The sequence below is a fragment of the Talpa occidentalis genome, unplaced genomic scaffold (assembly GCF_014898055.3).
Source record: "Talpa occidentalis isolate TD23 unplaced genomic scaffold, MPIMG_talOcc4v2.1 talOcc4.12, whole genome shotgun sequence".
NCBI classification, from domain to species: Eukaryota; Metazoa; Chordata; class Mammalia; order Eulipotyphla; family Talpidae; genus Talpa; species Talpa occidentalis.
The window spans coordinates 89,541,394-89,554,142 of NW_023601212.1; the positions used below are offsets into that span (position 1 = coordinate 89,541,394).

At 44.2% G+C, this 12,749-nt stretch overlaps 2 protein-coding genes across 4 annotated transcripts in view; one reads left to right on the top strand and one right to left on the bottom strand.

Annotated features, from left to right (window-relative positions):
* The window catches only part of PRKCB (protein kinase C beta), a 283,543-nt gene that overhangs the window by 230,301 nt on the left and 40,493 nt on the right, over positions 1 to 12,749 (bottom strand). The window contains exon 1 of one of the 3 annotated variants that reach the window (XM_037507406.2): positions 2,176 to 2,256. The exons of the other annotated variants lie outside the window; for them this stretch is intronic. Coding sequence (XP_037363303.1) covers positions 2,176 to 2,233 — 58 coding nt within the window. The 5' untranslated portion in view covers positions 2,234 to 2,256. Of the gene's footprint in view, positions 1 to 2,175; positions 2,257 to 12,749 lie in introns of those variants that run through there. 3 annotated transcript variants of the gene reach the window in all.
* Positions 6,084 to 6,380, top strand: LOC119241820 (cytochrome c oxidase subunit 7A1, mitochondrial-like). Its single transcript, XM_037507408.2, has one exon. The coding sequence runs from the start codon at positions 6,094 to 6,096 to the stop codon at positions 6,334 to 6,336; it is 243 nt and encodes an 80-aa protein (XP_037363305.1). The 5' UTR covers positions 6,084 to 6,093; the 3' UTR covers positions 6,337 to 6,380.

Sequence of the window (12,749 nt, forward strand, 5' to 3'; positions counted from 1 at the left end):
TGCAGTGCCTGTCTCCAAAAGAAGACATTTCTCCCACGGCTTCCTCCTCTTCTGATTCCCTCCTCTATCCATCTACTCTCACTCCCCTTCCGCTCTGAGCTGTTTCCTGCAGATAAAGACACCCCACAACTTCCAGTCTGCATAGTGAGATTGCAGCCAGCAGGCTCTAAATGCCGACATACTCCCAATCAAGCAGCAGGCGCCCCCATGGAGTTAACGATTTTTTTCAGCAAGAGAACCCATGCCTTCTACTTACCCTTAGGAAGAAGCCCACAGGGGCAGGGGGCGGGTGTGATCGATCAGGAAGGATAGGCTGCTGGGAGAGAGGTTCTTGCTGCGCCGTATGAAACGTTAAGCAATTTGGAAAAATTATACCTCCAAATCTTCCAGCCTCAGAATGGCAGACACAATTTATATTTTCAGACCATATTTGGGAATTGCATTTTGATAAGGAAAAAAAATAGTTCATCTTGGAGATTGGAGGAACCAGTTCCCACAAGGACGGGGCAAGAAATAGAGGTGCCCCTTGCAGCTCAGGAACCCCAGAGAGAGGTATCAAGGACTAGAAATGGGTATGTGGGGAAGGCACAGGATTCAGGATCAGGCAGTAATCTTGAGTCAGGTTTAAAAGGCATAGGTCGGACCTCCCTGATGGAGCGAAGGGGTTAAGACGCAACCTATAAAGCTGTCCACAGCCTCTGCAGCACGAGTTCGATCCCCGGCCAGGGAGCTGCCCACATGGAGCAGCAGACCTCTCATGACTCGCCCGCTGCTCCCCTCATTAGTGTATTTCCGTCAGTCTGCCTGTTCTGTTCCCCACTCTGTCTCTAGTGAATCCTCTCACCCTCCACACCTTTGGCCCATACCCCAGTTCTTGTATACATAAATAAATAAATCTTTTTTTTAAAAAAAAAAAAAAGGCACAGGTCTTTTCTACCCAGCAGTTCCACTTTCAGGATACTGGGGGACAGATGTGTCTGCACATGTGTCAAGGATATTCACTGCAGGGTTATTAGTTAGAGCAAAAGACTGGAAAGATCCTGATGCCATCAACAGGAGGCCACAGGGGCACCATGGACGGGAACGGTGTGGGGCTGAAGCCATGAATGAGGCAGCTCTACACGTGCTGCAAAGTTTTTAAGAAAAACAGCAACAAACAAACAAACATGCATACGGACTTCTAATGTATAAAGAGCATAATAAAAATTCAGAGGTGGAAGAGCTCTTTATGAATACATGCAAAACTATGACTGTGGCGTCCAGAGAGGGGAATCGAGGGTCTAGGGGCAGGAGCAGGTTTACAGCTACTGTAAACCTTGTGTCTACAGGACTTCTAACTTTGCATAAAAACTGCAGAGCAAACTATGCTCATTGATCATAGATAAATCAAAACACCTAAGAAAAGGAAAAAAAGGAAGTGGTATCAATTAAGAGCAACTCAGGGGCCTCCCTAGCGGTGCAAGGTGTTAAGTCTCAGCACTATGAAGCTACTGACAGCCACTGCACCATGAGTTCAATACCGGCCAGGGGGCTGACCCATATGGTGCAGCAGACCTCTCCTGTCTCGCCCGCTGCTCCCCTCAGCAGTGTGTTTCAGTCGATCCACCTGTTCTGCTCCCTACTCCATCTCTGGTGAATCCTCTCAACCCACCATACCTCTGGCTTACACCCCAGTTCTTGTATGCATAAATAAATAAATAATAAATCTTCAAAAAACAAAGAGTAACCTAGATATATATATACACACACACACACAAAACTCAATGCCCTATAAACCGATTAATCAATCCAGCCCTGACCAACTGGCTTTATAAAATTGCAATTTGATAGATAAAGATGAGGGTCGTGCGACCCAGCACACTGGCATTTTGGACAAGACCATTTTGTCTTGTCTAGTAGCCCTGTGCCTGATAGGATGTGCAACAGAATCCCTGGCTCCACCCACCAGTTCAGCAGCAACCCCCCCCCATCCCACCACTTGTGACAAACAAAATGTCTCCAGACACAGGCAAATGCTTGGAGTCCTATCAAGGAAAAGCTGTGCCTTCTTTATTTTCTTTTCTGTCCATTCTGAATAATATAAAGAAGCTTACAGATAAATAATTACAAAAGAACAAAAGTAATTTACAAAGCTTATTCAAATATTTACATGCACATACACACACAGGCACATACAGTTGGGTGCTGGAGCTTTCTGAATGCTGAGAAGGTCCATCATTCTGTTTACCCCCATGAGTTTATATTTGATATTTGTAACCAGAGAAAGGGCCCTGGTTCTCAGCAGAGAGATTTGGGAGAAACGTCTTCCCAACAGTGAAATAACAGGACGTGTTTGGGTCTTACAACTGATAATGAGTAGAACATGCTTTTCCTCTGGGCCGTCTGTTCTTTGATAGTTATTGCCCTTGACCTTCCATGCCCTCTGCAATGCCAGCCAATGTTGCAAAGGCCAACAGCCAATTGTCCCTGCTTGAAGGCCAACTCATGGCTGACATCACCACCCCCTCCTTCCTCCTTGCAAACAGACAGGGGAGCAGTTGTTTCACATGCTTGGCTGTGCTGAGTGGCAGACTTCCACTTCTGCAAAAACTCCAAGAGTGACCCCCCCAACAAAGGATAGTCCACAGGACCAAGGACAAGCCCTGGGCCCTACAGAGAACTCCTTCTCACCCAACACCATTCACAAAAAGAACAGTAATATCCTCTGGACACTTACCCTGGTTCTGGCAAAGGGCTAAGGACATTGTAGACATTACTTCATCAACTCCTCAAAACAACCCAAAAGAGGGCCTCCCCTGGTGGCGCAGCGGTTGAGCGCTGGGTTGCGAGGCTGCCCGCAGCCTCTGCAGCACCAGTTCGATCCCCGGCCACCGGCAAGCGTCCCACAAAAAAAAAAAAAAAAAAAACCCAAAGGAGTAAGTGCAGTAAGTATCACCCCATTTTACTATCTAAGACACAAGGAGGTTAAATGACTTGATCGAGATCACACAGTTAAGAGCTGCAGAGTGCCTGGTAGACTACAGGTCTCATCAAGCAACAACTATTATTACTTTATTATATTTTTTTATGAATTTTGACCTTCCTTAATACTGCCATGCTCCCTTCTACCTCAGGACCTTTGCACAGGCTATGTCTTCTGCCTGGAATGCTTTTCTGCCTATCTTCACTTAGCCTAGAAAGACTTCCCTAAAGTTCAAAATAAGACAGGCCACCTTGATGCACATTCTCATCTACCCTATTCGTATTTATAGCATTAATTGTAACTGTAATTATATTGTTATCTGTGTAATTGTTTGTCTGTCTGTCTCTCCAATTAAATTGTAAGCTCCATGAGATAGGAACTATGTGTCACGTGCTCACCATTGGGTAACCATCTAGCACAGTACCTGGCACACGGAAAGCACTCATTTAAACATTGGCAAAATATATGGATGGAAGGAAAGCCAGAAGGGAGGGGACGAGAGAGAGCAAAGAGGGAGGAAGGAAAGGCGGAAGAGTAACTGAATAAGCAAATGACTGGACCTTAAAGACAGGCAGAATCTTAAGAGATCAAGTAATCCAATCCCTTTCTCATCTCACAATTGAAGAAGTAAGGTTCTTGGCTAAATCGAACAGGAACCAGTGTCAGAATCTGGTCAACTGCAGAAAATTGGTCAGTTCCAGGGACTAGAGGATGTGAGATTTCAGGGATGGCTGGATGAACCAACAGCAGGTACCAAGGAGGATCCCCAATACGGGGTACTGTGTTTGGTGAAGGCACCACCCAACAGGATGTGTGCATTTAAATTCACCCCAAGTACCTTTTTTCCATACTTATAAAATTGGCCTGATTATCCCTTCACAAAGTCTGAAAAAGAAAAAAAATTTTTCACACATCAACAAGCTGTAGACTTTAGATTCAAAATGCCCTTGCAAACCCACAGGAAACGCTGTTCTTGTGTATCATATCGCAGCACGAAGTCCCCACTTCCTTCAGGGGGAAGAGAGAGCCATCTGGCAAGAGTTGGTCTCGGCTCTTTCCCACCACCCCCCTCCCTGCTTAGGGTTCTGCAGAGCGCACCACACATACCTCCCCACCCACTCTGGTCCATCCCACTCTAGCAGAAGCATCAAGCTTTATCCTCAGGTCTCCTCCATTCTGTTTACACATCTAGGCTGTATATGCTATTTATATGTGTTATTTACATGACCAACACCTTGCACGTAGGAGGCACTGGGTGTTTTTGGAGGGATGGGTGGATGGGTGAATGATGCATGGGTTGATGGATGGATGATGAATGGAGATGGATGGATGGATGGATGGATGGATGGATGGATGGATGCAGGGATGGATGGATGGATGCAGGGATGATGAATGGATGGATGGGTGGATGATGCATGGATGGGTGGATCGATGGATGGGTGGATGGATGGATGCATGGATGGACAGTGCATGGATGGATGGATGATGGATGGGTGGGTAGATGGATGACACATGGATGGATGGATGGATGGATGGATGGATAGATGGATGATGCATGGAAGGATGATGGATGGGTGGGTGGATGGATGGATGGATGGATAGAGAACATTCCATCTGGCCTTCAGATGCCCTGACCAACCTTTTACTTAGGAGCCTATGTTTACATATATTCCTTTAATTCAAAAGCTCATCATTAAATATTTTTAAAGAGTTTGATGGAAGCAGTATTAGAATAAGGCAATTTCCTTTCCCAAGTCACCATAAGTGGAAATATTAACATCAGATAAATACAATTTAAAGTATGAAAATATTACATAGGACAAAGATGGGTGTGTTGTATTTGTAATAAATCAATACTAATAAAACAACAGCAGTTTATATTCCACTTTCCTGGCACTGTCTTAAGTACCTTTCATTGACTATATCATTGAAGTATCAAAAAGAAGTTACACTGGCATTACTGTCACCAAGCTTTTAGGAGAATATAAAATAGGCCCACCCTTTGCTAGAAGCAGCCAAGAAAGACTTGAGCTCAGATGTGTCTAACTTCACACTGAAGACTGGACAAAACTCTGATGCTTCAACACAAAACACATTCAAAATATATCAAGTAAAATTTGTTTTTAAAAAGACAGAAATGTGTTGGAAACACCTCCCTATCATAGTGGGGAAGATTCTCATTCCATCCAATCTTTGACAAAGCGGTAGATATAATTAAAGGTATAAAAAAGCATTTAGCAAGAAACCAGGAAGAAATCATAAAACCAAGAAAAGATTGGAGACTGGAACAGGAATTAATACATCAAGAAACAGAATGGAAGGATAAATTTAAAGGATGGCTATTTAAGGGGGAAATTAAATAGTAACTCTGGCAAAGCTCATCAAGAAAAATTTCAAAAACAAAAATAGGAACCTCTCAGTAAAAATGAGAAAAGGTACAAAACTGCAGATGGCAAGATTTTCCAAATCACTTTTTCAAGTTGCTACAGAAAAAATATATATACAATCAGCATGTAGAGGCAAATATATGGTAATAAATTAGAAATTCAATTAAGTGGCTATCCTTGGGAAAACATAACATATTTGGAATTACATCCATGATCACAAAATAAATTGGAAAAATTGTCAAATAACTAATCCCAGAAAAAGCACTAAATCTCAAAGGTGGTTGTACTAGCGAGGTATAGCAAATTTGCTCAAACTTTTAAAAATCATTATAAATACTTTGCCATTTAAATTCTTCCCATGTATTAAAAAACAAGAATATAATGTAGGTTTCCCAGATGTTTTTATGAAAACAGCAAGAGCTTGTCAAAGATAGCAAACCAAAAAAGTAAACTACAGACCAATTTCACTAATAATTATAGGCTTAGAGATTCTAAAAATAATGTGAATAAACTTAACCCAATAACACAGTGGTGGAAAAAAAAAAAAAAAACAAAAACAATGCCAGAATGAATCAAGCACTGAGGAAGGGTATAGTAATACAGGTAGACATGATTGCTGAGTTTTGCTCTGAGCACAGATATTTTTTAAGCAACAATGCTTTTTTCTGCAAGAAAGTTAAAGCAGTGATTAGAACTAGTGATCAAGGGAGAGGGCAGGTGACCGTCCAAAGAGGAGGTTGCAGAATGAGGGTCCAGCGGGTCTCCCAGGCACTGTTTCATGCCTTCAGCTCGACCGCCCGCACTCACATGGCGAACAGAGTGGTGGAGAAAAAGAAACTCTTCCAGGCGGACAATGACCTTCCAGTGCACTTGAAGGGCGGAGGAGCCGACAACATCCTGTACCGACTGACTATGCTGCTGGTTACGGGGGGCACCGCCTACAGCCTGTACTGCCTTGGCTGGGTCTCCTTCCCCCACAAGAAATGAGCCCAAGAAACCTGCAGGACCTGAGGGACATGAACAAGCGTCAATAAATGTGCTGGCTTCTTAGGGAGCCCAACCTAAAAAAAAAAAAAGAACTAGTGATCAAGATAATTTGGAAAGCATGTACTCTCAGTGAGTGTATAAATTAGTTACAACCTTTCCGCACAGCAATCTGGCATCAAAGACCACACTCTGACTCAGAAATTCCAATTGGAAGAATTGTGATGAGTTGACTGTAATGACGGTATAGGCAGGTGCTCTGATAGGTTAGCTCTGGGTGTGTGTTGGTCTACGAGACAGAGGCAAACTTCACCAAGCATAAACTTAAAAATCTTTGTGCATCAGGGCCCGTTTTGCCAATCTAACAGCCATGTGACATAAACAAGGCTGGCTGGCTGGCTGGCTGGCTGGCTGGCCGGCCGGAAGATGCAATACCACAATCTTCCCAAGCAGTCCAGCAGCTGATTACAAATGCATGAGCCAGCCTAACCCAACTCTACCCAGCCCAGCCCAGCCCAAAAGAACTGGCCTTAAGTGCAGACCAGCAGAGCTCAAAAGGTTGTTTTACACCTCTAAGCTGTGGGATGTTTTGTTACACAGCAAAAGCTAACTAATACAGGAACGTATCCTTAGGAAAGACTCAGAAATAACCAGCATAAAGACAGTGTTTGTATTCAGTAATAGGGGCTGCTTAAGTAATGGGTTTAGGTAATGTGGTACCCATTCAATGAAAATGTAGACAGTATTTAAAATCCCTTCTAGAAAAAGATTTGATGGGACAAATATTTGCAATACACCATTTAGTGAAAAAAAAAAAAACTGTAAAACAGTATTAGGGTATGAAACTATTTTGTAAAAAAGAAAGGAAAATAAGTACATATATTTATATGCCTGAAAAAATACTGGAATGACATAAAAATATCAGCAGTGATGATCTTGGAACATGATTTTTTTTTCTGTGCTTTTCATATTTTCTGCCTTGATCATAAGGCAAGGTTCGTCAACAGTCCCTGGACCTCTCGGGGGGCTGAACCTGGAACACTCCGAGCCCTGAAGGACACTACTGAGAAATGCTGGCATGGATGTTAGAAAATCCTTGTCAGCCCAGCTGGGAAAAGCAAACAGCAAGGCATGGAACAGACCGCCATGTTGCTGGCAAAGGCCTCACACCAAGAATAATTTATTGACTCCCAATCCAGAGAGATTTCCTGACTCCCTGCTACTCTTCAAGTCTCAGTCTGTCCTCCAGGCTCCCCCGCTCATGCCCCCACCTTATCTTTCCCTTTATTTACACTTCATGCGGGTTTTCTGAGTCCCTTTCAGGGGAAGAGCAGAGAATCAGATGGAGGCTGGTGGAGAGTTATCCAAAGAGCAAGCACAGCCTAGGCCCAAGGACAGCTCCTGTCACGCTCCATCAGACAGCTCATATTTTAAAAATATGCACAAGGGCCATTGCAATTTCACTGCATAGACTAAGTGATCAAGGAAGAGAGATTCCCAATCCTGCTGAGCTAATAAGGACTTAATAAGATGGTTCCCTTCACATTAGTCAACAGGAGCAAGGACTTGAGGTAGGTGACAGGCTGAGATCTGAAAACGTGAGCAATAGTCTAATTCTGATGCTAACTCAATTCTGAATGTAAGAATTCGTTTCATCTCTCTGGGCCATCTTTTCCTCCCCTGAACAACGGGCCCATGACATCCCCTCAGCTGTGCTAAATTCCCCTAAGAATGGAAAGTTTCTTCTTTTGTTCAGTGCTGCAAACCAGCAGACACTCAATAGCTATAAAACAAAACTATCCTCCTACTGGCCCATGGGGTTCCACACGAAGAGTGGATAAATAGGAGTAAGAACGTTCTAATGGATAAATCATATCAGAAACACAACATATGTGTTTAAAATAGTCAGTATATTTTAAATAAATATATTTAAGGTAGTTTTTTACTAATGTAAATAATATGCTCATCCCTTATGATAAGAGCTCTGAAGCTTGGCAATACAAGGTTTGAGATTCACTGAAGTAAAAATTAAAGCTCGTGACCTTAAAATAATTTAATCCACCGAATCAGCTCTATGGCATCCAGAAGAAACAATTCTTTTAACCAACCATGTTGTCAGTCTTTAAAGTCTGGGACAGCCAGCACAGAAGGGCAAAGGGGGTGCTGTTTCACAACATTCTTAATCCCCCCTTAATTGAGATAATATTGGTTTATAACACTATATGATTTAGGGGAACAGGTTCACACCTTGTCAGGTGGGTTACCACCTCACCCCCACCATCCAAGCCCCCAAAGTCCTTTACCTTAGACCACTGATTGTGCCCCCTCCCACTTCCCCAACAACAACAAAAAAAAAACCACAAAGGAACAGACAAAACTAAACCAAAAAAAAAAAAAAAAAAAAAACCCTAGAAATATAAATGCAGAATTCACAACATTCTTATTGAGACCTAGCGGGGAGAAAAGTAAGCTTTCCCAACACAACTGTCTACCGCTCATTAAAATGAGTGTTGAGGTCCTCATCAAAGGTCTCCTCCCAAGGGCTCCCAGTAACAGGTACATCTTTATCACTGAGACCAAGGGAATCGTGCCACTTATTAACAGACATTTGTTTCAGCAAATGTCACAGGGAGATGTGCGATCCAGCCGTCTCCCAATTTACACACACTTGAGAGCTGTTGGTGATACAGCCCTGGGAGGCGTGGGCTGGGGGCCTGTGGTTTTCACACATTACACTGGAAAGGATTCTAACTGTATGAGAAGGTAGGTTGTGGGATGCCAGCCAAGCTAAACACTGACAAATTCCCTTCTGGTCAGAGCCTGCAAAATCTCTGTGCCATCTTTGGTGGAAGCTCCCTTCTTGGGTCACTATGATGGGCAGACACAGTGTGTCCTCACTCACAAATGGCTCCATTAAGATGTTCATCATCCTACCAAACAACATAGTTCCTTGCAACTGGGCACTGAATCGAGAGCTGAAATCACCCCAACTGACCAGTTACTCTAACTAAAAATGCTATGCTTCAGACCTCCCTGGTGGCCCAAAGGTTAAGTCTCAGTGCTATCACCACTATGGCCTGAGTTGGATCCCCAGCCAGGGAGCTGACCCACATGGAGAAGCAGACCTCTCCTTTCTCGCCCGATGCTCCGCCCAGCAGTATATTTCAGTAGATCCACCTTTTCTGCTCCCTACTCTGTCTCTGGTGAATCCTCTCAACCTCTGGACTTCTGGCCTGCACCCCAGTTCTTGTATATAAAAAAAAAGCATGCCTCATCCTTTTTTGAACTGGGGATTCTAGAAAAAAATATTAATAATAACCCCTGACAAATCCTTATGCTTCCTAGAGATATGCCCAAGATAGGAAATTGGGTAACATACTCTGGGAAATTTCCAAGAGAGTGTCTTCCCCTTAGTTATATTTTTTTATTATTTTCAAAAATAGTATCTAATACCCAAGCTCAATGGGGGAAAAAAAAAGAAGAGCAGAGATGCGTGCACCAACGGTCATACACACACACACAAACACACACACACATACACACAATCATGCATAACGTCACCACTCAATGATAAGCACATACAAAAAGAGTTTATGTTAAACAATGGTATAAACCGATATTACCTCAATTAAATATAATAAAAAAAATAAGAGAACTCAATTCGTTTTCCGCCAGCAGAAGGGGACTCACACACTTACAAGGCTCATGTCCATCCTACCAGCCTTGGCGATCCAATAATATCACCATTTACAGTCTCAACAGTACCAGCTTTGGAGAAGCTATCACAGGATTCTAGACGCAAGGCCAGAGACCTCCATCAGATGCAGTATGTGTGTGTGTCTGCCAATGAAACCCTTCCAGCTATCTTGTAACCACAAGCCTGCTACCCAGTCCCCCCACAGAAACCCCCTCCTGGCAGATGGAGAGTTCAAATTCTTACAGCTAACCAAGCCCAGGCCCACAGGGATGGCCCAGACAGGCTGTGGTTACAAAAAGCAGACATGACTAGGGGGTGGGTACAAAACTGGCAGTTAGGGCCAAACCAATAGCACTTGAGTCAGAGTGGTGGGTTTTGAGGATTTCCCCTTCCCTGATAGCAGCACACACTTAAAATGGGAAATAGTTAGTGAGCAGCATTCAGCTTCCTGAAGAAAGAAACTAGAGAAAAATAATGTTGAATGTCCTACCTCCAAGGCAGCCAGCTCCGGTGGCCTGCTCCTGCTCCAGCTCCTGAGAGTCCATCACCCCCCAGAGGAGGGCCTGGCTTCCCACTCATGAAGCCATCAGGTCCATTCAAAGAGACTGGACAGAGCTGCCTTCAGCTAAGCCACGCTGTGCCTTCCACCCATGCCTCTCACCAACTCAACAACCTCAAAAGCCACTCGTACTCTGCACCCTTCTTAAGAGGCAGGTTGAACTGAACAAGGGTCTTGCTGGCAAGGACACAATACCCACCAAGAAGAAAGGACCTGCTTGAAGTTATTCTCTAAATAGGCCTTGCCACGACCAGGCTAGGAGAATGGAGAAGGGCCTGGTGCCTAAAGAAAAGGGACAGGAAAGCAAAGCAAGTGGGATTCTTAGAGTTAACTGAAGGATTCAGGGTTGCTCAAGAAAAAACTGGGTCTGGGAAGATGCTTGGGTCTCAGCTGTGGAGATAAGGGCTATGGCCACACAACAGCCAGCCATCGGGCCTGCCACCTTCAGGGTGGAGAATCCATCAAGGCCACTGCCTGTTGGCCACTCTAGAAGCCTGTGTGATGCCTTGGGGGTTGGAAATTAGTTCCAGAGCTATCTTGGAAAGGAGCAAAAGAATGTCTGTGGACCCAGGGACCCCCAGACAGAACAGAAACTTCGTTCCCTAAAGTCCAAGATGACAGAGAACTGAGTAAGGCAGAGAATGGGGATGCAGGAAGGTGGACTCTGTGGGACACTCTAGGTAGAGAAAAGACAGGATAGAACATGAGGTGCATGAAGAGAAAAACAATGGCCAGGACAATGACAATCCTTTACTGGGCGCCTCATGGGGCCAAGAACTCCTCTCACCCATAACATGTCACGTCCCCAGCCCTCACAATGACCCTCACTCTGACACAGCCCAGAGCTTCTGATTCAATAGAATAACAGGAGCAAGGGGGAGAATACATCCAAGAAGGCCCTGTCCAGAGAAGCCTTGATCCACCTACGAGTCAGATCCACAGACTCATTCAGCAGAGCCAGTCAAATGCCAACAAACAGCAAAGATGGCGGTCAGGGACGCATCTATGTAAGACTTAGTTTCGAATCCTAGCTGGGGACCATAAGCAAATCTATCAACCTCTTAGCACTTCAGTTTCCCCATCTCTAATCTGGTAACAATGACACACTTTTCTCAAAGGGTTGGTTTGAGGATTAAAAGAGAAAACAGATGCAGTGGTAACAGCAAATGCCAGTCAGTCAATGAAAGCCAGCGACTGTTACTGTTAAGAGTATCGTGCTCCATGGTGCTCCTCAGGCCTCTGATGCTGGGGTAGAAGAACACTGAGACCAGGTCTATTCACTACAGGGTCAATGTGGGGTGGGCTCAGCAGGTTTTAAGGATTCCAGAAAGACACCCCAAAAATATTTCCCCACCAGCTCCCTGGTGTCTAAAAGACGTATTTCCCAGCACAACGAGGTTTTCATTTCCTGTTTAAAAAGGAATCCAGGGCCTTCCTGGTGGCGCAAGGGGTTAAGCACAGCACTATGAAGCAACCCACAGCCTCTGCAGCACAAGTTCAATCCCCAGCCAGGGAGCAACCCACATGGCGCAGCAGACCTCTCCTGACTCACCTGCTGCTCCCTTCAGCAGTGTACCTCAGTCGATCTGCCAGTTCTGTTCCCCACTCTGTCTCTGGTGAATCCTCTCAACCCCTGCACCTCTGGCCTGCATCCACCAGTTCTTGTACGCATAACTAAATAAATCTTTTTTAAAAATAAATAAATAAATATAAATAAAAAGGAATCCAGCGTGGAAACAGGTTCACACTGAGGGGGAACAGGCTGCATGGGTGACGGAGTTGAGAGTGAAGCCGGAGTGTGAGAAGGGGCAGGGAAACTGAGGAAAGTGGTAGAAAACCTCAGAATCTCCAGTCTGCACAAGAAACACAGGATTGACTGGGCTGGTAGAAAAGCATAATAATTAGTAAATTTCACTACTAAGGAAATAATAAGTGTGCACAGGTCAACCTCTCTGGGGCAGTGCCTGGCACAAAGCAGCTTATATGAGCATCAATAATCATAACAAGAGCATCATTGTTGTGAGTATTGATGCCTTTGAGGGATACTCTACACATAAGCTTCACATCAACTCCCTGACAGGTAGGTAACATTATTTTTTCTATTTTGCTGATGAGGAAACTGATGCTCAGAGAAATTAAATAACTTGTCCCAAATCATTC

Bases quoted from the DNA above. Each gene is read 5' to 3' on its own strand.
- LOC119241820 (XM_037507408.2), top strand. From the start codon at position 6,094: ATGAGGGTCCAGCGGGTCTCCCAGGCACTGTTTCATGCCTTCAGCTCG.